This window comes from Muscardinus avellanarius (assembly GCF_963383645.1).
Source record: "Muscardinus avellanarius genome assembly, chromosome: X".
In the NCBI taxonomy this organism is placed as follows: Eukaryota; Metazoa; Chordata; class Mammalia; order Rodentia; family Gliridae; genus Muscardinus; species Muscardinus avellanarius.
The window spans coordinates 114023110-114048231 of record NC_137792.1 but is presented as its reverse complement, the minus strand read 5'-3'; the positions used below and the strand labels follow the sequence as shown (position 1 = coordinate 114048231).

Genomic DNA, 25122 nt, shown 5'->3' with positions numbered 1-25122 from the left:
TTATTCTTTTTTTAAAATAACCAGTAACCAGATGCCTCACCCAGAGAAAATAACAAAATAGAGTCAAATAAATATTAAGAAAAATCATTTGAAAGCAGGATACACAAATAATGGAAAAAACCTTGTAACAAACATTTTTGATTGTAAGCTATGTACAGAAAAGATACGCGCACCTGAATTTGGGAAATATTTCGCTACAGTATTATTTTAAGCATTCTGTGTATCTGAAGAAACGATGTTTTAAAAAGTTAAAACACGATATAAAATCATTTGTTCACAAAACATCAGATTTGACATTCTAAAATGCTGGTACTAAACTAGGAAAAATAACATTTCTATTTCTACAACTGACGACAAACCTTTTATTTTTTAAACTACAACGCAAACCACTTGAGCTGTGTTTTAATCTTTGAAATTCCAAAGGCATCTTTGGATATTGAAGTTAATGGTGCCCCAGAGTTGAGCGTGCACCAGCACTGGATATCAAAGTGTCCCTGTCCTCCTCAGGCTGAAGGCATGGTTGTTGAGTGAATACAGAAAAGTGATAAATAAAATAGGCAAAAAAGAACTTCGAAACAGTCCAATCGAGAATTGCAATGTAAAGCCATTTTTTTGGATAGTAATATGGGTGTATGTATAGGTGGGTGTGCGTATGTTTTTGTCTATGTATGTGAATAAACACGCATGGGTTCATACTTATAAGATCCGTTCTCACTAGTAGTCGCTTGAAGCTAACTGCGGGCACCCCTCTCCCCTGCAAACACAGCTTCTGTCTGAAACTGAAGGGAGCTCCAGATGGCAGAGACTTGTGACAGAGAATTCGAATGCAGCTGCAGACATTGAAAGCAGGGTGTTTTCAAAACAGCGTGCTTTCTGTTTTGATTATTCCTGTGCAATGGCTGCGACACTCACTGTCATATGACATACACGTGGGACGCTGGAGATCACACACACACACACACACACACACACACACACACACACACACACACACACACACACGGAGTAACTAACTGTGTAGCTGAGGAGAGTCAGGGAGAGAGCGCGCAGGATGCTTCTTTTCTCCACTTGGCTGCAGGGCAGGAGCATCTGTTATACATGTAGCACATCCGCTGCTTCTTGTAGAAGAAATGAGTCATGTTATCATGGGCCACTGGACTGAAAATGGGAAATGAATCTTAGCCGCAAGCTGTAAGCATCGAAGATGGCAGAGGCACGGGTCCCACAGAGACCCGAGGCGCACGAACGCCTTCACACTTGATCTAAAGCGAGCCGGCCTTCCTGTTCCTAGCACCTTCCTCAAAAGTCTCAGTTTTCTCTTCAAGATAGATGAGATCTGGAAAGACAGCATGAGACAGTGTCGTAAACAGTGTGAGTGTGTGTGTGTGTGTGTGTGTGTATAAAAGAGAAAAAGGGAAGATGAACCCATCACCCATCCTCTACTGATTTTAGACTCTGCTCTATAAAAAGGATTTTTTTTTCCTATTTAGCACTGACATTGAAGGGAGAAAAGACCCAACATTTCCTGGACACGCATCCTAGGTGTTCGGTATCGTGCTGGCGATGGAAGCAGAACGCTGGGGATGTACTTATGAGTTCTTTTCACTGACATAGTCTGCATCTGACGTCTACCTTGCACTTAACAGGGAGATTGAAACAGTCATACAAGTACCAGATTGCGGACCCATGTGTATTAGTTCCCATGCACCCGAAGGAGAAGTTTCATGCAGCAATGGGAAAGAGTCATATTTGCCAGCCATACTAAGTAGGCAAATGCAAATAGTACTGGGAATTGAACCCAAGGGCATTCTCCAAGCTATACCCCAACTCTTTTTTATTTTTTGTTTGGAAACGGGGTCTCGCTTAGTGGCTGAGAGTGTTACAACGTGGCTCAGACTGCCCTTGACCCTGCGATCCTCCTGTCTCAGCCTCCCAAGTACTGAGAGTACAGGCGTGTGCCACCACGCCCGCCTCAATGCAACTGTTTTATTTATTTTTTATTTATTTATTTATTTATTTATTTATTTTTGGTGGTACTGGGGATGGAACTCAGGAGCCTTCTACCTCTGGGCTACACTCCCAGACCTATTTTATATTTTATTTGGAAACAGGGCCTCTTAAGCCAGCTGAAGCTGGCTTCGAACCCGCGCGATCCTCCTGTCTCCGCCTCCCAAGCGCGGGGATGACAAGCGTGCGCCACCGCGCCCGGCTCAATGGAACTGTTTTAAACAAGAGAAAAGAATATATTTGGCTAAAAGGTATCGTGACTTAGGAAAACTCTAATTTCCGCATTGCAATTTAGCTCTAATTTTTGGTAAAAGCTGCTTTGTGTAATAGCATTACTCTTTTTGGTATTAGGAACTGAATTCAGGGGTATTCTACCTCTGAGCTGTACCCCAAGCCCTATTTTTTATTTGAAAACAGGGTCTCACTAAGTTGCTGAGGGCCTTGCAACATTGCTGAGGCTGGCCTTGAACCTGTCATCCTCATGTCTCAGTCTCCCAAGTACTGGAATTACAGACATATGCCACCATGTCCGGCTAATTGCACTATTTTATGGCATTTTGACAGGTTATCTGAAATACTAAATGATAATTAAAATCTTTTAAATATATATATCCGCCACGTGATTTCATTCTCATCAAAAAGATCAATTTGGTACATCAGGCAATATTTTTAGGACCTATGTTAAAGATAATAGTGTTAATCTTTGAAAACCTTTTGAATGGAAACCTCTCAAGCTGCGAAGTCTCCAGCTTGTCAGTGATGGACAGACTATACTAAGAGCTATACGCAGGCGTGAACGGAAAGCCAGTACAGAGCGAGGGAGGCTGCAGGAAGAATCTGACATATTTTTATGGTAATCTAAAGATAGGAGGCAGGGAACCTTACAGTAGAGTTAAAAATAAAATGGAAGACGAAATTAAAAACTGTCAGTTATTTTGATCAATAAAACCCCACGTACACTTAGCTCACTGGAAAGCAGATAATGATAGAAGCCATCCTGCAGGAGCTACAGAAGCCAGTGCAAGGATAAGAATGTGGGGAGCAGAAGGAAAGGGCGTACAATAAATAAGGCACGTCTATTTTCAAACAGTTTCAACTGTTTCCCTTGTAAAACTAGATGCTTTGAAAGTCACTGCTCCAGTCGGGTGTGGTAGTGCACACCTGTAATCCCAGTACTTGGGAGGCTGAGACAGGAGGATCTTGGATTTGAGGCCAGCTCACTAAGCAACTTAGTGAGGTTCTCAGAAGCTTCACAAGACCCTTTTTCCAAATAAAAAATAAAATGAAGCTGGGGGTGGAGCTCAGAGGTAGAATGAGCCTGGGTTTAATCTCCAGAACCACACACACACACACACACACACACACACACACACACACACGCACACACAAAATAGAAAGTCATAGCTTCCCAGCCAGGCAGGGATATAGATTCAAGAATCTTCTCAAGGGCACGCAGTCAAAATCTTCAGCTTTCTTGGGGTGCTAGAACTGAAGGCACGCAGGGCCTCACGCATGCCAGACAACTGCTCTAATCCTCACATACACCCCCAGCCCTTTTATTTTGGTGTGTGTCATACTGGGGACTGAACCCAGAAATGCTTTACTCCTGAGCTACACCCCCGGCCCTTTGGGAATGTTCAAAGTCTCACTGAGCTGCAGAGGGCCTCGGCAGGCTGCTGAAGCCTCAAGCTGCAACCTTCCTGTCACGGTCTCCCGCACACCGGGATTGGAGGAGTGCACCACTGTGTCCAACTTTGAGGTTTTTTTTTTAAATTATCTTTTCCTTTTTTATTTGTCAAATAAAAAATATCTATCATTTTAGCAGCAATTTGGCAACGTCTAATTGTAGGGCTTGTTGTGACCCTCACTGTTCTACCTTATCTGTCACTCGTGAAAACTTTAAAATGCTACACAAACATTTGAAGTAAAGCTGAGTTCCGAGCTCATGTTCTGAAAACGACTGTTGTTTTTTTTTTTTTTTGCCATTAGACAAATGCAACTCAAACCGAATCCCTCACACGAGAGCATGGGGCCAACACGCCATCCTTGCATGGCGGTTTGAAGAGCTGAGGCGCCGTCACGACGCCGGTGTGAGTGCCTAACGATTCCATCGGGCGCCGCTCTCCGTGGCCTTTCACAACGTGGTGATCTCATCGTCTTCCCTGAAGTCTCCTACCAGGAGGGAGTGCTTGTCAGGCTCTCCGATGGCAGCACTGTTTAGGGAACGTCTGTCAGACAGCAGCGAGTTAATGGACGCTCTGCTGTAGTTCACGATCCGGTCCAGCAAGCCCAGTTTAGGAGAATTCCGTGCCCTGTCATCTATTCCAACATGAACGCTGATTTCGGAAGGACTCTTCTGTCCTATCTGGCTCCGGGCACGCAGTTCATAACTTTCATACGTTGGTTTCCTATAACTAGACACATGCAAAAGGACACTAGTTTAAGATAACCAAATGTGAAATAAGGTGCTTGTTACTTGTACAAAAGAAAGAAGGTGAGTTAGCCGTGATGGCGCATTCCTGGAATACCAGTATTTGGGAGGCCGAGACAGGAGGATGACAGGTTTGAGGCCAGCCTTAGCAGTTTGGTGAGACCCTGTTTCAAAACAAACAAAACAAAACTCCAAAACAGCCGGGCGTGGTGGCGCACGCTTGTAATCCCCGCGCTTGGGAGGCTGAGACAGGAGGCTCGCGCAGGTTCGAAGCCAGCCTCAGCTACTGAGTGAGGCATCAGCAATTTAGTGAGACCCTGTTTCCAAATAAAATATAAAATGGGTCTGGGAGTGTAACACGAAGGTAGAAAGCCTCTGGGTTCCACCCCAAGTACCACCAAAAAAAAAAAAAAAGGAAGAAAGGAAGGAGGTTGGCTTGCTATGAAATGTACAACAGTGGTCACTGCTGAGAAAGTGTCTTGAAATGGATGGAGTGCAGTGACCCCACGAGAGTCAGCAGACTAGAGATTTTACCCAACGTGAGGCTAGTGGCCGCTCTGCGTAAACTACATGACGTGACAATTACAGTGCTAAATTAACCACTAGGCCCCCAAAATTAATATTTTATATTTGTAAGAATGGCTTGAGCTACTTTTTTTGGTGGTACTGGGGTTCCTGGAAGCCCTTCTACCTCCAGGCTACACTCCTAGACCTATTTTATATTTTATTTGGAAACAGGGTCTCTTAAGCCAGCACGGCTGGCTTCGAACCTGCGCGATCCTCCTGTCTCCGCCTCCCAAGTGCGGGGATTACAAGCGTGTGCCACCACGCCCGGCTTGAGCTCTTACTGATCAAAACAATAATAACATCTACTAAGATTGATCATGGATAAAGTGTTCATATATCACTATTTTATTTCTTTGCCCCGGGGATTGAGCCGAGGGGTATTCTACCTCTAAGTTACACCCTCAGCCCATTTTAGTTATGAAACAGAGTCGCCCTAACCTGTGATCCTCCTGTCTCAGCTTCCCAAGTGCTGGGGTTCCTGGCGCATGTCACTCTGCTCGGCAATAATAGGAAACGGCTATAAAATAGCAGAGGGAACCAGCCATCGTACTTACAGTTTAAGCAAAAGAGAAGAAAGTACCACGGAGACAGATGAAGCGGCCATGGCGGCAGATCCCATCCAGGGTTGCAAGACCAAACCAATGGGCATAAAAACGCCTAGGAAACAATTCTGGATTAGAGGCAGCGGTACTGAACAGAGTATCCGTGTGCTTCCAGCACACACATACAAGTCATTTATGTGCTAATGCGTCAGCCCTTCATCTTCTTGGTGGTGGACATTTACTTGGCTGCCAAGTCTTCGGTAATAGAGTGTTGCTGTGAGCAGCCTCATACCTGTCTCCCTCTGCTCGTGTTTGAGAGTTTCTCCAGGGGCCATCCCTCGGAGCGAAACTGCTAGGTCCTAAGAACGCCCGGCACACCTTTGCTTTGGTGGCTGTCCTTCAGTCCATCTCCGTAGTGCTAGGACCAGTACGCGATCCCACCGTGACAGAGAGTCCGTGTTCTACACTCATCCACGTTTCATTTCAATTCATTCTTTCTTATTTGTTTAATCTATTTATTTGTATTTACTTATCATTTTGCAATACTGAGGATTGAACCCAGGGGCATTCTACCTCCGAGCTCCACCCCCAGCCCTAATTTTTTTTTTTTTGGTGGTACTGGGGTTCTTGGAAGCCCTCCAAACTCCAGGCTACACTACCAGACCTATTTTATACTTTTTTATTTGGAGACAAGGTCTCTTACGCCAGCGTGGCTGGCTTTGAACCTGTGCGATCCTCCTGTCTCCGCCTCCCAAGCGCGGGGATTACAAGCGTGCGCCACCACGCCCAGTTCCTTTTCCTTCCTTCCTTCCTTCCTTCCTTCCTTCCTTCCTTCCTTCTTTCCAGGTCTGGGGATAGAACCCAGGGGCATTCGACCTCTGCGCTACCACCCCTGTCCTATTTTTTTTTATTCTTTATTTTGAAACCAGGTCTCACTGAGTTGCAGGGGGCCTCACTTAGTAGCTGAGGCTGTCCGCGAACCGCGATCCTCCGGTCTGAGTCTCCTGAATGCTGGCATTACAAGCGTGCGCCACCACGCCCGGCCCGATTCTTTATTTTGTATTTGGGGGTCTTACTAAGTTGCAGAGGGAGGGCCTCACTAAGTAGCTGAGGCTGGCTGTGAACCCACAATCCGCCTGTCTCAGCCTCCCAAGTGCGGGGATTACAAGTGTGCGCCACCACGCCCGGCATAAGTTAAGACCCTGTTTTAAAAATTAAAAAATCGAGGCCGGGCACGGTGGAGCACGCTTGTAATCCCAGCTTTTGGGAGGCTCAGATCGGAGGAACGCGGTTCGCGGACACCCTCAGCTACTTACTGAGACCCTCTGCAACTCAGTGAGACCCTGTTTCAAAATAAAGAATAAAAAATAGGGCAGAAGGCATAGCTCAGAAGTCGAATTCCCTGGGTTCCATCCAAGACCCACAAAAATAAATAAATAAATAAATAAATAAATAAATAAATAAAAATAAAAAATTGGGCCAGTTTGGAGATAGAATGCCCCTAAGGTTCAATTCTCAGCAACACACACACACAAAATATCTGTGTGTGTGAGTATATAGAGAAAGAGATAAAAGTCATATGGCAAAATATTCTGCTGAAAGTAGGTGAAGGATACATAGATTTTCACTGTACCCATTTTCTTTTCTTTTTTCTTTTTCTTTCTTTTTTTTTTTGCAGGTTGCAGAGGGATTAGACCTCTGAGCTACACCCTCTACCCTATTTTTTAAATTCTTTCTTTTGAAACAGGGTCTCACTGAGTTGCAGAGGGCCTCACTAAGTAGCTGAGGCTGTCCGCGAACTGTGATCCTCCTGTCTCAGCCTCCCAAATGCTGGGATTACAAGCATGCGCCACCATGCCCAGCTTACCCATTTTCAATATTTACATAGGACTGACACCTTGCAAAATAAAAAGTTGGAGGGAAAAAGAAAAGGAGCTGGGCACGGTAGTACATGGTCATAATCCCGGTACTTGGGAGGCTGAGACAGGAGGCTGGCAGGTTCAAAGCCAGCCTCAGCAACTCAGGGAGGCTTTCCGCAACTTAGTGAGACCCTGCTTCCAAATAAAAAATAAAAATAGGTTTGGGGGTGTAGCCTGGAGATAGAAGGCCCTCGGGTTCCATTGCCAGTATGAAAGAAAGAAAGAAAGAGAGAGAGAGAGAGAGAGAGAGAGAGAGAGAAAGGAAGGAAGGAAGGAAGGAAGGAGGAAGGAGGAAGGAGGGAGGAGGGAGGAGGGAGGAAAGGAAGGAAGGGAACTTGTCAAAATGCTCATACATTTGTAGGCTCTAGTAATCACTACTCAAGTGAAGTCTCGCGTTTAACATTACTTCTCACTGCATCAGCGGATCGTATACAAAAACTAAGCTCAAACGAGTACTACTAGGTCTCAGGCTTCCATTGTGATCGGCCTCTGATGACGTCAGTGGCAAAAGTAATTGTTGAGAGTCACATACCAGCAGCTATGGGGATTCCAACCAGATTATAAATGAGCGCGAAGACAAAATTTATTCGAATCCTCTTGACTGTCTTTCTTGATAAGTCAATACTCGCCACCACATCCAGAAGATCATTCTGAGAACAGAGACATTTGTGATATTAGTGAGAAAGTCTAACTTTTCTATTTGATGCTGTGTGTACTGAAGCTTATGGGTACCATGGGGCAATGGGTGGACTACCTACAGCTCTTCGCCAAAACTTTGAGCCAGCCTCGAGAGATGTTCCCGGAGATTCTTCTCAAGGTTCTGAAGACACTTTTAGGGTCTATGTGCTGGCACAAGGATTAAACCTCATTAAAATAAGCTCCACAAATACTTGCTGGAAATAGTTCTATTTTAAATATATTCCTAAATCTTTTTCTATTTTTTTTGTGGCACCGGACACTGAACCCAGAGGCATTCTACCTCTGACTACACCCCCAGCCATGTTTTATTTTTATTTGGAAACAGGGTCTTACTAGGTTGTTGAGGGTCTCAGTACTTTCTGAAACTGTCATCGAACCTGCGATCCTCCTGTCTCGGTCTCCCAAGAACTGGGATTTACAGGCATGCACCAGCACGCCCGGCTCTAAACCTTTTCTTTTTTTGTGTGTATGATACTGGGGGTTGGAACCCAGGGACTTTTCTACCTCCGGGCTATACTCCCAGACCTATTTTCTATGTTATTTGGAAACAGGGTGTCACTAAGTTGCTGAAAGCCTCACTCAGTAGCTGAGGCTGGCTTCGAACCTGCGCGATCCTCCTGTCTCAGCCTCCCAAGTGCGGGGATTACAAGCGTGCGCCACCACGCCCGGCCTAAACCTTTTTCTTCCCATGAGAAGGTTGTAATTCCCATTTGCATTGCTGCACTAGGAAGGGCAGTAGGTTACTAGGAAGGCTGCCCGTACTCCCACCCCAAACTGTGTTGAGAGACAGGAAGGCGGGAGCTGGGGCGGAATGGTGCTCAGTCCACTCTGCGACGTGACCACTGACTCACCCTGATCAGAACCACGTCGGCTGCTTCAATGGCCACATCTGTGCCTGTGCCAATGGCGATTCCAACACTTGCCATCGCCAGGGCCGGGGAGTCATTGATGCCGTCTCCTACCATCGCCACGCGTCTGCCTTCCTCCTGCAGCTGTTTCACCTTGGCAACTTTGTGGGAAGGCAGAACTTCAGCAAACACCTTAGTGATGCCAACCTGCACGACAAAAGGGAACTCAGTCTGCTCCAGGAAATATGACTGACAACGGCCTGAAGACTGAACGATGAGGCCGGGCGTGGAGGCGCATGCCTGCAATCCCCGCGCTTGGGAGGCTGAGACCGGAGGATCGCGGTTGGCGGCCAGCCTCAGCTACTTAGTGAGGCCCTGTGCAACTCAGTGAGACCCTGTTTCAAAATGAAAAGATAAGTAATAGGGCTGGGGTGGAGCTCGGAGGTAGAATGCCCCTGGGTTCCATCCCCAGTACCTCAAAAAAAAGTAAAGGGGTCTTTTAATATCCAGTAACGTCCTTTTTATTTGTTTATTTATTATTTTCTTTTTTTGCGGGTTTGAGAATGTAACCAGGGGCATTTGACCTTCAAGCTACATCCCCTGCCATATTTTTTATTCTTTATTTTGAAACAGGGTCTCACTGAGTTGCAGAGGGCCTCACTAAGTACCTGAGAGAGAGGGAGAGACAGACAGACAGACAGAGAATCCACAGTTCTCAAACCAATTACCTGAGAAGCAATAGATCTGGCTGTTTTGCTGTTGTCTCCAGTCATGAGGACCACTTCCAAGCCCATGGATTTCAGAGTGTGGACAGCCAGTTCCGCTTCAGGCTTCACCGTGTCCGCGATGGCGATCAAGCCGCACAGCTCATCTAACGCACGAGAAGGGAAGACGTGCGTTTGGAACATGGGACAAGCAGAAGAGTATTCATGTGTAATATTTCAGAAAGAAATGAGTTTTGTTAGGCTGCTAGGACTAGGCTTAATTCGAGACATCTCTGAGTCCACACACACTTTCTACCACAAACCCTCTAACAAAATTCCGTATTGGGTTATGCAAATTTCACAGAATAAGGCAGGGGTAATTAATGAAGGTGGCAATAGCAAAATAAAAAGGAGGAGCCGGGCGTGGTGGCGCACGCTTGTAATCCCAGTACTTGGGAGGCTGAGACGGGAGGATCGCAGGTTGGCGGCCAGCCTCAGCCACTTAGTGAGGCCCTCTGTAACTTAGTGAGATCCTGTTTCCAAATAAAGAATAAAAAAATAGGGCTGGGGGTATAGGTCAGAGGTAGATTGACCCTGGGTTCAATCCCCAGTACTTCAAAATAAATAAATAAATAAATAAATAAATAAATAAATAAATAAATAAATAAATAAATGCCAGGGGTGGTGGCGCATGCTTGTAATCCCAGCATTCGGGAGGCTGAGACCGGAGGATCGCGGTTTGCGGACAGCCTCAGGTACTTAGTGAGGCCCTCTGCAACTCAGTGAGACCCTGTTTCAAAATAAAGAATAAAAAATATGGCAGGGGATGTAGCTTGAAGGTCAAATGCCCCTGGTTACATTCTCAAACCCGCAAAAAAAGAAAATAATAAATAAACAAACAAATAAAAAGGACGTTACTGGATATTAAAAGACCCCTTTACTTTTTTTTGAGGTACTGGGGATGGGACCCAGGGGCATTCGACCTCCGAGCTACACCTCCTGCCCTATTTTTTATTCTTTATTTTGAAATGGGGTCTCACTGAATTGCAGAGGGCCTCACTAAGTAGCTGAGGCTGTCTGCGAATGTCTAGCCTCCTGTCTCAGCCTCCCGAATGCTGGGATTACAAGCTTCTTTAGATAGGTATTTGCTAATAGCCACATTTTTTTAGCTAATTCAAAGGCAAATGAAGGTAAAAAGTAATACTTATTTTCCTTTTAAGGTGAAAGGGGGTGAATAAAGATAAAACTGGTATTTTGTGTATGGAAACGGTTACTATAAAATATTTACTTCATTCTGTTTATAAAACAAAACTAAAATTGTGTTCTCTAGCCTGGCATGGTGGCTCACACTCCTAATCCCAGCATTTAGGAGGCTGAGATGGGAGGATCGTGGTTCGCGGACAGCCTCAGCTACTTAGGCCCTTTGCAACTCAGTGAGACCCTGCTTCAAAAAATAAAAAGATAAAACATAGGCCTGGGGATATAGCTCGGAGAAACAATGCCCCGGGGTTCCATCCCCAGTACTGCAACAACAACAAAAAAAAAATGTGTTCTCTGCTTCTAAAAAGCCATAGTAGCCGGGCGCGGTGGCGCACGCTTGTAATCCCCGCGCTTGGGAGGCTGAGACAGGAGGATCGCGCAGGTTCGAAGCCAGCCTCAGCTACTTAGTGAGGCTCTCAGCAACTTAGTGAGACCCTGTTTCCAAATAAAATATAAAATAGGTCTGGGAGTGTAGCCTGGAGGTAGAAAGCTCTGGGTTCCATCCCCAGTACCACACACACACACAAAAATAAATAAATAAATAAATAAATAAAAATAAAAAGCCATAGTAAGATGCAGGTTTCGTACTCCGCAAGCATTACAAATGTGGAATAAGTAATCTCACAACTAGAACTTTACCCTAAGAAATAATTTAACAAATGAAAGCACCTAAAACCTCGAGGGCGTTTACTACAGTGTGGTTTACAGCAATGAAATCTTAGGAATACTGTACATTTTCAACAACGGGGAGTGATTAATTAGAGTAGTAAGTTTGATAAGTTATGCAGCATTAATCTAAAATTCTAGGGCTAGGGGTGTGGCTCAGGAAGAGTACCTGCCTAGCATGCACAGGCCCTGGGTCCAATCCTCAGCACTGCACAAATAAATAAAAAATAAAAGTATATATATATATATATATATTAACAATGGACAATATTTTATCAAGTAAAATAAGGCATAATGAAATGGTATGTACCAAAGGCATTTTAAATTTGTATCCACCTTTACTGAGGTGAAGTTTACATACAATAAACTGTGCCCATCAAAAAACAGTATGTGCCGGGCGCGGTGGAGCACGCTTGTGATCCCAGTACTCAGGAGGCTCAGACACGAAGCTCACAGTACGGACACAAGCAAGGAGTGAGAATGTCATCAACCTAGCAAGACCCTGTTTCTTCTTCTTCTTCTTCTTTTTTTGTGTGTGTGGTACTGGGGTTCCTGGAAGCCCTTCTACCTCCGGGCTACACTCCCAGACCTATTTTATATTTTTTTATTTGGAAACAGGGTCTCTTAAACCAGCGCGGCTGGCTTCGAACCTGCGCGATCCTCCTGTCTCTGCCTCCCAAGCCCAGGGATTACAAGCGTGCGCCACCACGCCCGGCAAGACCCTGTTTCTTTTTTCTTTTTTCTTTTTTTTTGGTGGTACTGGGGTTCCTGGAAGCCCTTTTACCTTGGGCTACACTCCCAGACCTATTTTTATATATTTTTTTGGAAACAAGGTCTCTTAAGCCAGCGCGGCAGGCTTCGAACCTGCGCGATCCTCCTGTCTCCGCCTCCCAAGCGCGGGGATTACAAGCGTGCGCCACCGCGCCCAGCAAGACCCTGTTTCTAAAGAAGAAATAAAATCAGCTGAGGTGTAGCTTGAAGCAAGAATGCCTCTGGGTTCAATCATCAGACACACACACACACACACACACACACACACACACACACACACACAGAATGGCCCTGGGTTCAATCACCATTTATATCAACAAAATCAGGAATGAAATTAAAACTGATACTGTCTTAAAATGATGGGATTATGAATGTTATTTTACTTTGGTATTATTTTACTCTTATGTTCTTTTATTTAATGTGTGTGTGTGTGTGTGTGTGTGTGTGTGTGTGTGGTACTTGGGATGGAACCCAGGTTGCCTCCTACCTCAGGGATACACATCCAGCCCTATTTTATTTTTTATTTGGAAACAGGGTCTTGCTAAGTCACTGAGAGCTTCACTAAGTTTCTGAGGCTGGTTTCAAACCTGCGATCCTCCTATGTCAACCTCCCAAGTCCTGGGATTACCTGTGTGTTTCACCACGCCTGGCTGTTTTTAGCTATTTTTTTAAATGACATGATTAGCTTTTATTTAAAGCAGGCTAGGGAATAAAATAACAAAGATAGAAAAATGCTAGAAATTTTTAAAGGTTTTTTTTTTTTTTGCCTTCTTGTAATGCTGGGAATCAACCCCAGAGCCCCAGTTCAGGCATTTTAATTAATCAGTAACAATCATATGTTACTAACATTCTCACGTTGTGAATAACCCTCATTGCTCAGAAGGATCTCCAAGACACACAGAAAACCGTAACTGGGATGGCATCCGTGAGTGGCAGCTGCTTAGGGCGAGACTTACCATCAACTGCCACCAGTATAGCGGTCCGACCTTTCCTTTCGTGTTCAATCATGGAATCGTCCACGTCGTTGTTAATGACGAGGCCGTTTCTAATCATCCACTCCCGGTTACCAATGATGACTTTGTACTGCTGAGAATTAAGAGCATCTGAAAGTAAGGACAGAGATAACGTCCGTGAGCTCGCGTGATCTTCGGAACCAGAACTTGAAGCACGTCCTCCTGCCAGCCTCGCGCACGCGGCAGCGCGTGTCTGGTAGAACACGAGCCTCAGCGGCCACTTGCAAATGCTCCAGGAATACACTTCGCTCTTTATGTTTCAGGGTCTCTACATCTGTGCTGCCTTTTCCTCAAATGTTCTTACCCCCACGCTTGGGAAAGCAAACCCTATCACATTCTTGTAATTTATTTTGCGGCTCTGGGGATGGAACCCAGGGGCATCCTATCTCCGAGCTACATCCCAACCCAATTTTTTATTCTTTATTTTGAAACCGGGTCTCACCGAGTTGCAGAGGGCCTCACTAAGTAGCCGAGGCTGTCCGCGAACCGCGATCCTCCGGTCTCAGCCTCCCGAATGCTGGGATTACAAGGGCCGCCGCGCCCGGCTTATCACATTCAAATATTACTTTCTCGATGAGGCTTGCCCTTTGACCTTCCATAGCAACTCACTTAAATTCAGCATACTTATTGTGTACCCATGGCTGAATGTGGCTGGACATGAACGTGACCATTTTTATTTATTTATTTATTTATTTATTTATTTTTGGTGGTACTGGGGGTGGAACTCAGAGGCTTTCTACCTCCAGGCTATACTCCCAGACCTTTTTTATATTTTATTTGGAAACAGGGTCTCACTGAGTTGCTGAGAGCTTCACTAAGTAGCTGAGGCTGGCTTCGAACCCGTGCGATCCTCCTGTCTCAGCCTCCCAAGCAAGGGAATTACAAGTGTGCGCCACCATGCCCGGCCTGAACGTGACCATTTTAAACGTGTGACTAATAACTTTAAGTGCGCTCTCGTGCTGTCTGGCACGTCCACTCCGCTCCCCCAGCTCACACACCCTCCATTTCTTCTAGATGGTGAGTTCACACCACCTCCGCTCTGTCTCTAGCTTCTCTCCCGCTTTGTTTTTATTTTTTTTCCAGAAATGAAGGAGAAGCGACCAGAAGGGCACGTGCACAGCCTCTCGTTGCCACGACTGCCCGGCGCCCCGTGCCTCCCGTGTCCGCGGACGCCTCCTGTCATTCCACCCTGATCCTGCTCCTACGTGTGCACCGCATCGCCCGCCGCTCCCTACCCAGAAACCCTCTCCACGACTCTCCCTCGCCTTTCCTGCAGAATCCACTTTTCTACCTCTGCCGCACATAATCTTTTTACTAACCCTCGCTCTTCTTTACCTCTCTAGCTACCCCATCTCTCTGCTGCTGTACACAACAAAAATTCTTAAAAGTGTTGTCTCTATTGGCTGTTAGCAATTCAACTATTTCCATTCTCTGGCAAACTCACTGTAGCATAGCTTTTGCCTCTACGATTCCAATTAACTATCCACACAGTACCCCGGACCTTTACTTCTTTTGTGTGTGGTACTGGGGATGGACCCCTTCTACCTCCAGGCTACACTCCCAGACCTATTTTATATTTCATTTGGAAACAGGGTCTCTTAAACCAGCTGAGGCTGGCTTCGAACCTGCGCGATCCTCCTGTCTCCGCCTCCCAAGCGCGGAAATTACAAGCGTGCGCCAGCACGCCCGGCTCTCCCTGGCCTCTACATGGGGCTTTGGGCTTCAGTCCTTAGCCCTTCCGTGCTGACAATCTTAGCCAGTTTCAAGGTGTTAAATATAGCCATATCAGCATACCAGATCTGTCCAAGAAAACAACTTTCTATGATGGTGGAAATGTTCTAAATCTGCTTTGTTTTGTTTTGTTTTGTTTTATACAAGAAGCTGAACCCAGCGGTATTCTACCTCTCAGCTACACCTCATCCCTATTTTATTTGTTTTATTTTGGAAGGGAGTCTTGTTAAATTGCTGCGATTAACCTCAAATTTGCAATCCTCCTCTCTCAGACTCCTAAGAACCGGGATTATAAGTGTGCATAAACACACCTGACTTTTACTCTGTTATTTTATTTATTTATTTATTTATTTATTTATTTATTTATTTATTTATTTATTTATTTATGGTGTTGAGGATTGAACCCAGGAAAATTCTACCTCTGAAATCCACCCCCAACCCTATTTTTTATTCTTTATTTTGAAACAGGGTCTCACTGAGTTGCAAAGGGCCTCACTAAGTAGCTGAGGCTGTCTGCGAATTGCAATCCTCCTGTCTCAGCCTTGCACATGCTGGGATTACCAGCATGAGCCACCACACCAGGCTTTCTACTATGTTTTTTTTGTTGTTGTTGTTGGTACTGGGGGTGGCACCCAGAGGCTTTTCTACCTCCGGGCTATACTCCCAGACCTATTTTCTATTTTATTTGGAAACAGGGTCTCACTGAGTTGCTGAGAGCCTCACTCAGTAGCTGAGGCTGGTTTTGAACCCGTGCGATCCTCCTGTCTCAGCCTCCCAAGCGCGGGGATTACAGGTGTGCGCCACCACGCCTGGCTTCTACTCTATTTTTCTTTCATTTTATTTTATTTTCAGGATGGAGAATTAAACCCAGGGGGCACTGTACCACTAACTATGCCCCTACCTCAGACCTTTTTATTTTTCATTTGAAACAGGGTTTTTAACGGGCTCTTCTTTTAAGGGGTTCTTTTTTTTTTGTCTTTTTGGAACCGGGGATTGAACCCAAAGCGCCACACCTGCAAACCAGGCGCTTTGCCACTGAGCTACATCCGGCCCCCGAAACAGGGCTTTGCGAAATTGCTGAGGCTGGACTCAAATCTGTTACTCTCCTGTCTCAGCCTCCCAAGTACTAGGATTACAGGGATGTATTACCATGCCTGGCTTATCTGCTCTGTTTAATACAGTAGCCACTAACACATACCTGTAGCCACTGAGCACTGAGACAGGGCTAGTGATCGAAGAGCTGAATTTTAAATGAATTTTTAACTCATCTAAATTTAAATAGTCTCATTTACTGGTGGCTGCTGTACTCAACACCACAGATGTATAAGCAAACGATTCCCAAATCTGCATCTTCAACTCGGCTTGCTCCCGGATCTCCAGACTCCCATGGCCAACCTTCTATTTGATATTTCCATTCGTGCGACATTTCCACTTGAACATCTAATAGGTACCCGGGCCGGGCGTGGTGGCGCGCGCTTGTCATCCCCGCGCTTGGGAGGCGGAGACAGGAGGATCGCGCAGGTTCGGAGCCAGCCGCGCTGGCTTAGGAGACCCTGTTTCCAAATAAAATATAAAATAGGTCTGGGAGTGTAGCCCGGAGATAGAAGGGCTTCCAGGAACCCCAGTACCACCAAAAATTAAAAAAAATAGGTACCCAGATTTTATATGTATAAAACAGAACTCCTACTTTTGTCTGCAGTACTGCCGCTCTCGTGGCGGCTCTGTTTCCTTTTATGGCATGGTCTCCACTGAACGTATACTTTCTACTCATTGTTCTGTTTTCCCACCCAGAATGCTGAGCTCCAGGAGTCAGAAGTTTGTTGATGGGCTCACTGCTGGTTGTGTCGTGTGTATGCGTGTTTGGAGGGCTGACCCCGGGCCTTGCACACGTGATACATGAGCTCTACTGTTGAACTAACCCTCTCTCCTCGTTCTTTTGTGCCTTGACCAGTGTGTGACACACAGCAGATACTCAATAAGTCACTGGAGCCGGGCGCGGTGGCGCACGCTTGTCATCCCCGCGCTTGGGAGGCGGAGACAGGAGGATCGCGCAGGTTCGGAGTCAGCCGCGCTGGCTTAGGAGACCCTGTTTCAAAAACCTAAAATAGGTCTGGGAGTGTGGCCCAGAGGTAGAAGGGCTTCCAGGAACCCCAGCACCACCAAAAAAAAAGTCACTGGATGATTTCCTAGGTGTCAGTGTACTTGATACTAGAAGTCCACAGGCAAAATAATAAAGTCATGGAGTAGTAGAAACAGCTAGTAAATAAATATCAGGTAGTGTGTCTAGTTCGACAACAAAGATTAAATACAATTTTGGGCCGACCACTGTGGTACATGCCTGTGATCTCAGCACTTGGGTGGCTGAGACAGGAGGATCGCGGGTTCGAGGCCAGCCTCAGCAGCAGACCAAGACTCTCAGTAACCATGGGGAGCTCTGTCCCAAAAAACCGCGACAAAAACTAGCCAGATGTGCTGGCGTCTGCTTGTCATCCCAGCACTTGGGAGGCTGAGACAGGAGAAACACAGGCTTAAGGACAACCTCAGCATGTAGTGACACCCTCATCAACCTCGTGAGATCCTGTTTCAAAATAAAAATAAAATCGGGCTAGGGGTAGAGCATGGAGGTAGAATGCCCTGGCTACAATTCCCAGTACCACGAACATACAAAATAAAATAAAATACAAAGGGCTGGGTATGTAGCTAAGAGTTAGAATACCGCTGGGTTCAACCCCCAGTATTACAAAAAAGAAAAGTAGAGTTATGATTTAAGAAGGAGATGGGAGCCGGGCGTGGTGGCGCACGCCTGTAATCCTAGCATTCAGGAGGCTGAGACCGGAGGATCGCGGTTCGCGGACAGCCTCAGCTACTTAGTGAGATCCGGTTTCAAAATAAAGAATAAAAAATAGGGAAGGGGGTGTAGCTCAGAGGTCGAATGCCCCTGGGTTCCATCCCCAGACCTGCAAAAAAAAAAAAAAAAAAAAAAAGAAAGAAGAAGAAGAAGATGGGCCTGGGGGTGCACACCTGTAATGTCAATAGTTAAGAACCTGGGACAGGAAGATTGTAGGTTCAAGGCCAGCCTCAGCAACTGAGCAAGACTCTGCTTCAAAATAAAGAGAACAAGCTGGGCATGGTGGCGCGTGCTTGTAATCACAGCACTTGGGAGGCTGAGACAGGAGGATTGCAGGTCTGAGGCCAGCCTCAGGAATTCAGTGAAGGTCTCTGCAACTTAAGCCCTGTTTCCAAAAGAAAAAAATAAAATGGGCCTATGGGTGTAGCTCGGAGGTAGAATGCCCCTGGGTTCCATCCCTAGTTCTGCAAAAAAAATTAAAATAAATAAATTAAAATACATAAATAAAATAAAAAATAAAGGGAACAGAAAGGGGGTAGGGTATAGCTTATAGAGAGAATACCCCTGGGTTCAACCCCTAGTAGCACAGAAAAGAAAGGCTCTTTATCTCTGGGCAGTGACTGTCAGTGAAGGTGTCACAGAACAGGGATGGGAGCCTGGTTGCAAAACAGAAGTGTAAGTTGAGGGGCAAGCAGAATTTGTATATAAAGATATTACATAGAGGAAATGGTCACGAAACACTGTAATAAGCAGGAAATAACACACTGTGCAGAGGAAACCACAAAAGTTAAGTACGGATGGAACATGAAGTACACATGGACCAGAGGAAAAGAGAGACAAGAGATGACGGGGGCGGGACATCCATCACAGCCAACAGATGTGGGGCCAGGTGTGGAGAAGAGAAAGAACCATGGAGGAGCCCCCTTCACCGAGGTCCGTCTAAGAACCACGGAGGAGCCCCCTTCACCGAGGTCCGTGAATGGCCTCGAGGACTTATGTGAACTCCTAAAGCACATTCTGAGAAGCACGTCCGCAGCTTTTGGTACATTCCTCCAAGACACCCAGCAGACACAGGTTAGAATCCACTGGGTTACAGGCCTCAGTCCCGACGTGATCGGGTTTGACGTCAGCAAATTCACTCAGGCACCGCGGGCGGGAAGCGCTGAGCTCGCAGGTGGGTAGATCGTGGGGGGGGGGGGGCAGTGCGAAGCGCGGGAGACTGCGCCCGGGATGCAGATTTGAGTGGAAGCTGAAGCCTACAGATGGTAGAATAAGGGACGGGCGTGGACAAGATTGTACGGAGAGAGTATATAAAGTGAGGGGAAAGAGAACAACTCACACCCAGAGGATATCCTATAGCTGAGAGCTCAGGAAAGAGGAATTAAAGGAGGATGGGAAGAAACAGCCAAAGGAGTGAGAGAAGAACGTAGAGAAAGCCCCGTTACAGAATCAGAGGAAGGAGCCGGGCGTGGTGGCGCACGCTTGTAATCCCAGCTTTTGCGAGGCTGAGACAGGAGGATCGCAGTTTGAGGACAGCCTCAGTGACTAGTTAGTGAGGCCCTCTGCAACTTAGTGTTTCAAAATAAAGATAAAAACCGCCGGGCGTGGTGGCGCACGCTTGTAATCCCCGCGCTTGGGAGGCGGAGACAGGAGGATCGCGCTGGTTCGGAGCCAGCCTCGCTGGTTTAAGAGACCCTGTTTCCAAAAATAAAAAGAAAACAGGTCTGGGAGTATAGCCCAGAGAAGGGCTTCCAGGAACCCCAGTACCACCAAAATAAAATAAAATAAAATAAAAATAAAGATAAAAAATAGAGCTGGGGGTGTAGCCCGGAGGCAGAATATCCCTGGGTTCCGTTCCCAGTACCCCCCCCCCCCCACACACACACGCAAGAATCAAAGGAAGAAAGAGTGTACAGTTTTTGTGTGGTACTGGGAATTGAACCCAGGGTGTTTTACCTCTGAGCTACATCCCCAGCCCTTTTTTAAATTTTGAAACAGGGTTTTGCTAAGTTGCTGAAGACCTTACTCTGTTGCCGAGGCTAGCCGCGAACCTGCGTCCTTGTGTTTCAGCCTCTCAGACGCAGGCGTGCGCCGCAAGCGGTTTAGGTGGAAGCATCCTGAAATGTCTTGGGACGTCGTACAGGGTGCAAACTGAAGACGGACCGCTGGAGACAGCAGGGAGGCCCACGCCACGGGGATGTAGAAGGGGCAGTGTCAGTAGTGCGCATGGTCCAGAAATCAGACCGCAATGAACCACGGCGTGACTCTGCACTGAGTCGCTGAATTCAATGAACCTAGACACTTTTTCTCAAAGGTTAGGGATAAAGAGAATAAAGGCAGTAGTGGAGATGGGAACGTAGTGCTTTTGTTAGGAGAAAAGCTTATATGTTTAGGAGGAGACCCTATTACAGAGGAAACGGGAAGAGCTAGGCACAGTGGCTCACGCCTGCAATCCCAGCACTTGGGAGGCTGAGGCAGGAGAATCATAGGTTCCAGGCCAGTGCGAGGCAACTTAAGAGAGATCCTGTTTCCAAAGAAAAGCTTAGCCGGGCATGGTGGCCCACACTCGTAATCCTAATACTCAGGAGGCTAAGACAGAAGGATGACGGTTTCGCGGCCAACCTCAGCTACTGAGGCTCTTTGCAACTCAGTGAGACCCTGTTTCAAAATAAAGAACAAAAAATAGAGCCGGGCGTGGTGGCGCAGGCTTGTAATCCCAGCATTCGGGAGGCTGAGACCGGACGATCGCGGTTGGCAAACAGCCTCCGCTACTTGGTGAGGCCCTCTGCAACTTAGTGAGACCCTGTTTCAAAATAAAGAATAAAAAAGAGGGCAGGGGTTTTGTAGCTCGGAGGTCAAATGCCCCTGGGTTCCATCCCCAGACCTGAAAAAAAATAAAGAATAAAAAATAGGACTGGGGCCAGGCGTGGTGGAGCACGTTTGTAATCCCAGCATTCAGGAGGCTGAGACCTGGAGGATCACGGTTCGTGGACAGCCTCAGCTACTTGGTGAGGCTCTCTGCAACTCAGTGAGACCCCGCTTCAAAATAAAAAATAAAAAATAGGGCAGGGGGTGTAGCTCGGAGGTCAAATTCCCCTGGGTTCCATCCCCAGACCTGCAAAAAAAAAAAAAAAAAAAATAGGACTGGGGGTATAGCTCAGAGGTAGAATGCACCTGGGTTCCATCTCTAGTAACACACACACACACACACACACACACACACACTAAATAAATAAATAAATAAATAAATAAATAAATAAATAAAGCTCAGAGGTAGAACCTGTCTGGGCTCAATCCCCAGTACCACCAAAATGTCAGAAGAAAGGGTGAGAAGGCGAGCTGACCGCTGCAGAGGGAAGGCAGTATGAGAGAGGAAGGCAACGTCCCGGGGATTAAGAGAGGGTGGGGTCGAGAGCAAACAGCAAGATTTCTTGGGCTAGATAAGGGGTCGCTCTTCCCATTAAAAAGGAATAATACTGGACCCCCTGAACTGGAAAGAGTGCACGCCTGGGAGCCAGCACTTTCTACCTGAGGAAGGTGACGAGGTGATGTGGCGGGGTCGGGGCGGGGGGCGGATCAGGGGATCCTGTGAAAGGTACCAAGCGCCGGGAGCGGCCGGGCGTTGGCGGAGGCCGGACCACTGACGACCAGGCGCGGAGTATCCCGAGTCGAGCGATCAGAGGCCCGTGGTACCCCGGTCTGAGAGAATGAAACCACGATGCCAGGTTTTGCCTCTTACATAACATTTCAGGGTTCAGAGGTTAGCCATCGGTTCACAACTACCCCGTAATTGGTACTACAAAGAAAATTCGCTTACTTGAGAGCTGGGCATCAATAATCATGGAAGACGAAGTTGATGACTGTTCGTTACTTGCATGAATTTGAACCAGGGACGCATTTTTAATATTATTTTCCTCTATCTTCCAGTTATTCTTATGGAGCAAGCCTTCGATATTGGTGACTTTACAGCTAATACCACAGCCTGGTACAACCTGGAAATCTAGGCAGGTGCCCAAGGTTTCAGAGTCCAGCTCCTAACAAACAGAAACAGAAGAATTTCCTCCGCTGTTCTAGTCATCCAAGACCATCTCTTAGCAAGAGCATCCCTGACTCCTGGGGAATTCTAAATAATTGGAATAAAAGCGTTACTTTTCATTGCCACTTAACTAAGGTGGATTTTGTAAGAGTAAAGGAACAGAGTGCGGAATATGACATTGAAGGTTGGCAGAGAGTGTCAGAACCCTCTGCGTTGAATCTTACTTTCAAAAATTGATTAAAAAAAAAAAACTGGGAGGGTTACTGACATGCTCTGGCCTTTCCAGGATAGAATTACAAGTTAAATTTTTAATTCATAATCGAGTCGATTTTTGTTTGTCTATTTTTAGTACTGGGGACTGAATCCAGAGGCGTTCTATCTCTAAGTCACATCCCTAGCCCTTTTTTTAATTTTGAAACAGGATCTCGCTAAGTTGCCCAGGCTGGTCTCAAACCTGCAATCCTCCTGTCTCAGCCTCCCAAGTACTGAGATTACAGGCGTGTGCCACCATGCCTTGCTTTAAGTTTTTTTATTTGGTACAGGGCAAAGGCTAACAAAAGCCAGCTCCTTTAGTACCCATGGTGCTACTTAGTCTGATTCTGTGAACTCAGTAAGACAAAGAATTCTGGGGGCCATCACTGTTTCCTGCCTCTTTCTTGCCAACCTCTGGGTTATTTGATTTGGGTGTAAAGAAGCCAAGGTCAGTAAAAGTTAATAAGCATAAAGGAGAGAAGAAACAAAGAAATGGCAACACCAAGAGGAGAAACCGCCACATTTTTAAGTGCAAAATGAATGAGAGATAATTAAGGAAGAACTTACACAAGTCAATGAGACAAAGACAAGCAGCCCTATGGAAAAACAGGCAAAGGAGACAGGCAGACAGGTTTGGGAGAAACAGGTCCGAAGGGCCAGGAGACACGTAAAGAGATGCTCGACCTCACTTCTGATAAAGCCAATGTGAAGCAAACTATCAACAAATATTTTTCGCAATAAATTGTAAAAAAAAATGTGCTGCCAATAACTGGGCAGGTGGGCACTCATAACCTTGGGCGCAGGTGTCAGCTACAACCTCTCGTGTGGACGTTGGTAATATACACTAAAATGTAATTGCAAGTATCCTCTGATCCAGCGATTGCATCGCCAGACCTTTAGATGACAGACTTCAGATGTATGACTGGGATGTCCAATCATACGCCAGAATACAACGGTCATTAAAAAACTCAACGTGGCAGATCTGCATGTGCTGAAGTGGAAAATTCACTGAGCAAAATAAAAAGTAAGGTGCCAGAGTCTGGTCATTATGTGGCCCTTTTAAGCAAAGCTTCTAAAAAGACAGATACAACTCTACTGGTATAAGCATTAAAATGGTAAAGACGGCACACGCAGTAGCGTATTTGCAGAGGCCCTGAGGCAGGAGGGTCGCTTACGCCCAGGAGTTCAGGTCTAGCCTGTGCAACAGGGCGATCCTATTACCTCTTAAAAGAAAGATTGGTTAACAGATGCACACCTTTGTGGCTATACCCCAGATTATTAAATCATATATTTTAAGAGGATGAACCTTAGACGAGCGTGGTGGCGCACGCTTGTAATCTCAGCATTCGGGAGGCTGAGACTGGAGGATTGTGGTCACGGGCACCCTAAGCTACGTAGTGAGGCCCTCTGCAACTTAGTGAGACCCTGTCTCAAAATAAAGAATAAATAATAGGGCTGGGGGTGTAGCTTGGAGGTTGAATGCCCCTGGGTTCATCCCCAGACCCGCAAAAAAAAAAAAAAAAAAAAAAAAAAAAAACCACAAAAAACGATGAACCTTGCCAGGCATGGTGGCACACACTTGTAATCTCAGTACTTAGGAGGCTGAGACAGGAGGATCGCAGGTTCGAGGCCATGTACAGCAACTTAACAAGACCCTCAGCAACCTAGCATGGATCTGTTTCAAAATAAAAAACAGAAAGGGCTAAGCTGTGTGGTAGAATGCCCCTGGGTTCAATCTTCACTACCAAAAAGAGGATAAACTTTATTGTATATGCATTTATCTCAATAAAGTTGTCATTAAAAAGGGCCAGTAGCAGGTTAACGGTTGTTAAATATCGGAGAGAGGAATTATGGAAGGGCAGGGAGCAAGGTTTTCACTCTTCATTATGTAATTCTCTGAACTATGAAAATTTCCACCGCAAAATCTGAATTTCTTCTATTTAAGTTGTTATGTCCAAAGGAATTATCTGTGCAGTGGGATTATATTTAATTCCTATTTTTTATCTCTGGACTTGTCTGTGGGGAGGCATTAAATCATTGAGAAGATACAAGTTTCTTTAGTCTCATGCCGACTTCGTCCGTAAAGTATCATCCAGCACCAGTGTGAATTTGGCCTATGCCATTCCTATAGATGACTATGTTCATGGAAACGAGGAAAAGCCGTACCTGCTTGCAGTATTTGGTTACAGCTGCTCCTAGAGGGTGCTCACTGTGACTCTCGGCAGTTCCCACGATGGCCAGCATCTTGCTGCGTGATATCCCGTTACTTTCCACTAGAATCTTTACTTGATTCACCACTGGGGTTCCATGGGTGATGGTTCCAGTCTTGTCAAACACCACTACCTTCACCTGCAACACAATGAAAATACAATTCGCAGCCCTTAACAGCGTCTTTCCAGAAATGAGCAGAAAGATCTACGTCGGCAAACAGATTCCTATTTGATTTCCTAATAAAATGGCCTCTGACTTAATTTGACTTCCAAAACTGACTGTCTTTGGGAGAACAAAAGAATAAGACAAGAAATACTGCAGCCAGGCGTGGTGGCTCATGCCTGTAAATCCAGTACTTGGGAGGCTGAGACAGGAGAATCACAGGTTCAAGGTCAGCAACTTAGCGAGACTGTTTCCAAGTAAAAAAATGAAATAATGCTGGGGGTGTAGCTTGGAGGTAGAATGGCCCTGAGTTCAATCCCCAGTACACAAAACAAAACAAAACAAAATAAAAAAATCCCAACCAATCAACCAACCAAACAACAACAACAACAAAATACAGGGTTAGTGACCAGGTTTGGGGAGGAAGTGGGTTTTTGGTGGTACTGGGGGTGGAA

At 46.0% G+C, this 25122-nt stretch overlaps 1 protein-coding gene across 1 annotated transcript in view; it reads right to left on the bottom strand.

The window, feature by feature from the left end:
* Nucleotides 1–4141: 4141 nt before the first annotated feature.
* Nucleotides 4142–25122, bottom strand: part of ATP7A (ATPase copper transporting alpha) — a gene marked incomplete at its 3' end in the record, with an annotated part of 79217 nt that continues 58236 nt past the window's right edge. The window contains exons 15-22 of the mRNA XM_080719356.1: nucleotides 24461–24643; nucleotides 21824–22040; nucleotides 13371–13517; nucleotides 9742–9884; nucleotides 9017–9220; nucleotides 7999–8116; nucleotides 5560–5662; nucleotides 4142–4421 (exon numbers count right to left, since the gene is read on the bottom strand). Of these exons, the coding sequence (XP_080575482.1) occupies nucleotides 4142–4421; nucleotides 5560–5662; nucleotides 7999–8116; nucleotides 9017–9220; nucleotides 9742–9884; nucleotides 13371–13517; nucleotides 21824–22040; nucleotides 24461–24643 (1395 nt within the window). The remainder of the gene's footprint in view (nucleotides 4422–5559; nucleotides 5663–7998; nucleotides 8117–9016; nucleotides 9221–9741; nucleotides 9885–13370; nucleotides 13518–21823; nucleotides 22041–24460; nucleotides 24644–25122) is intronic.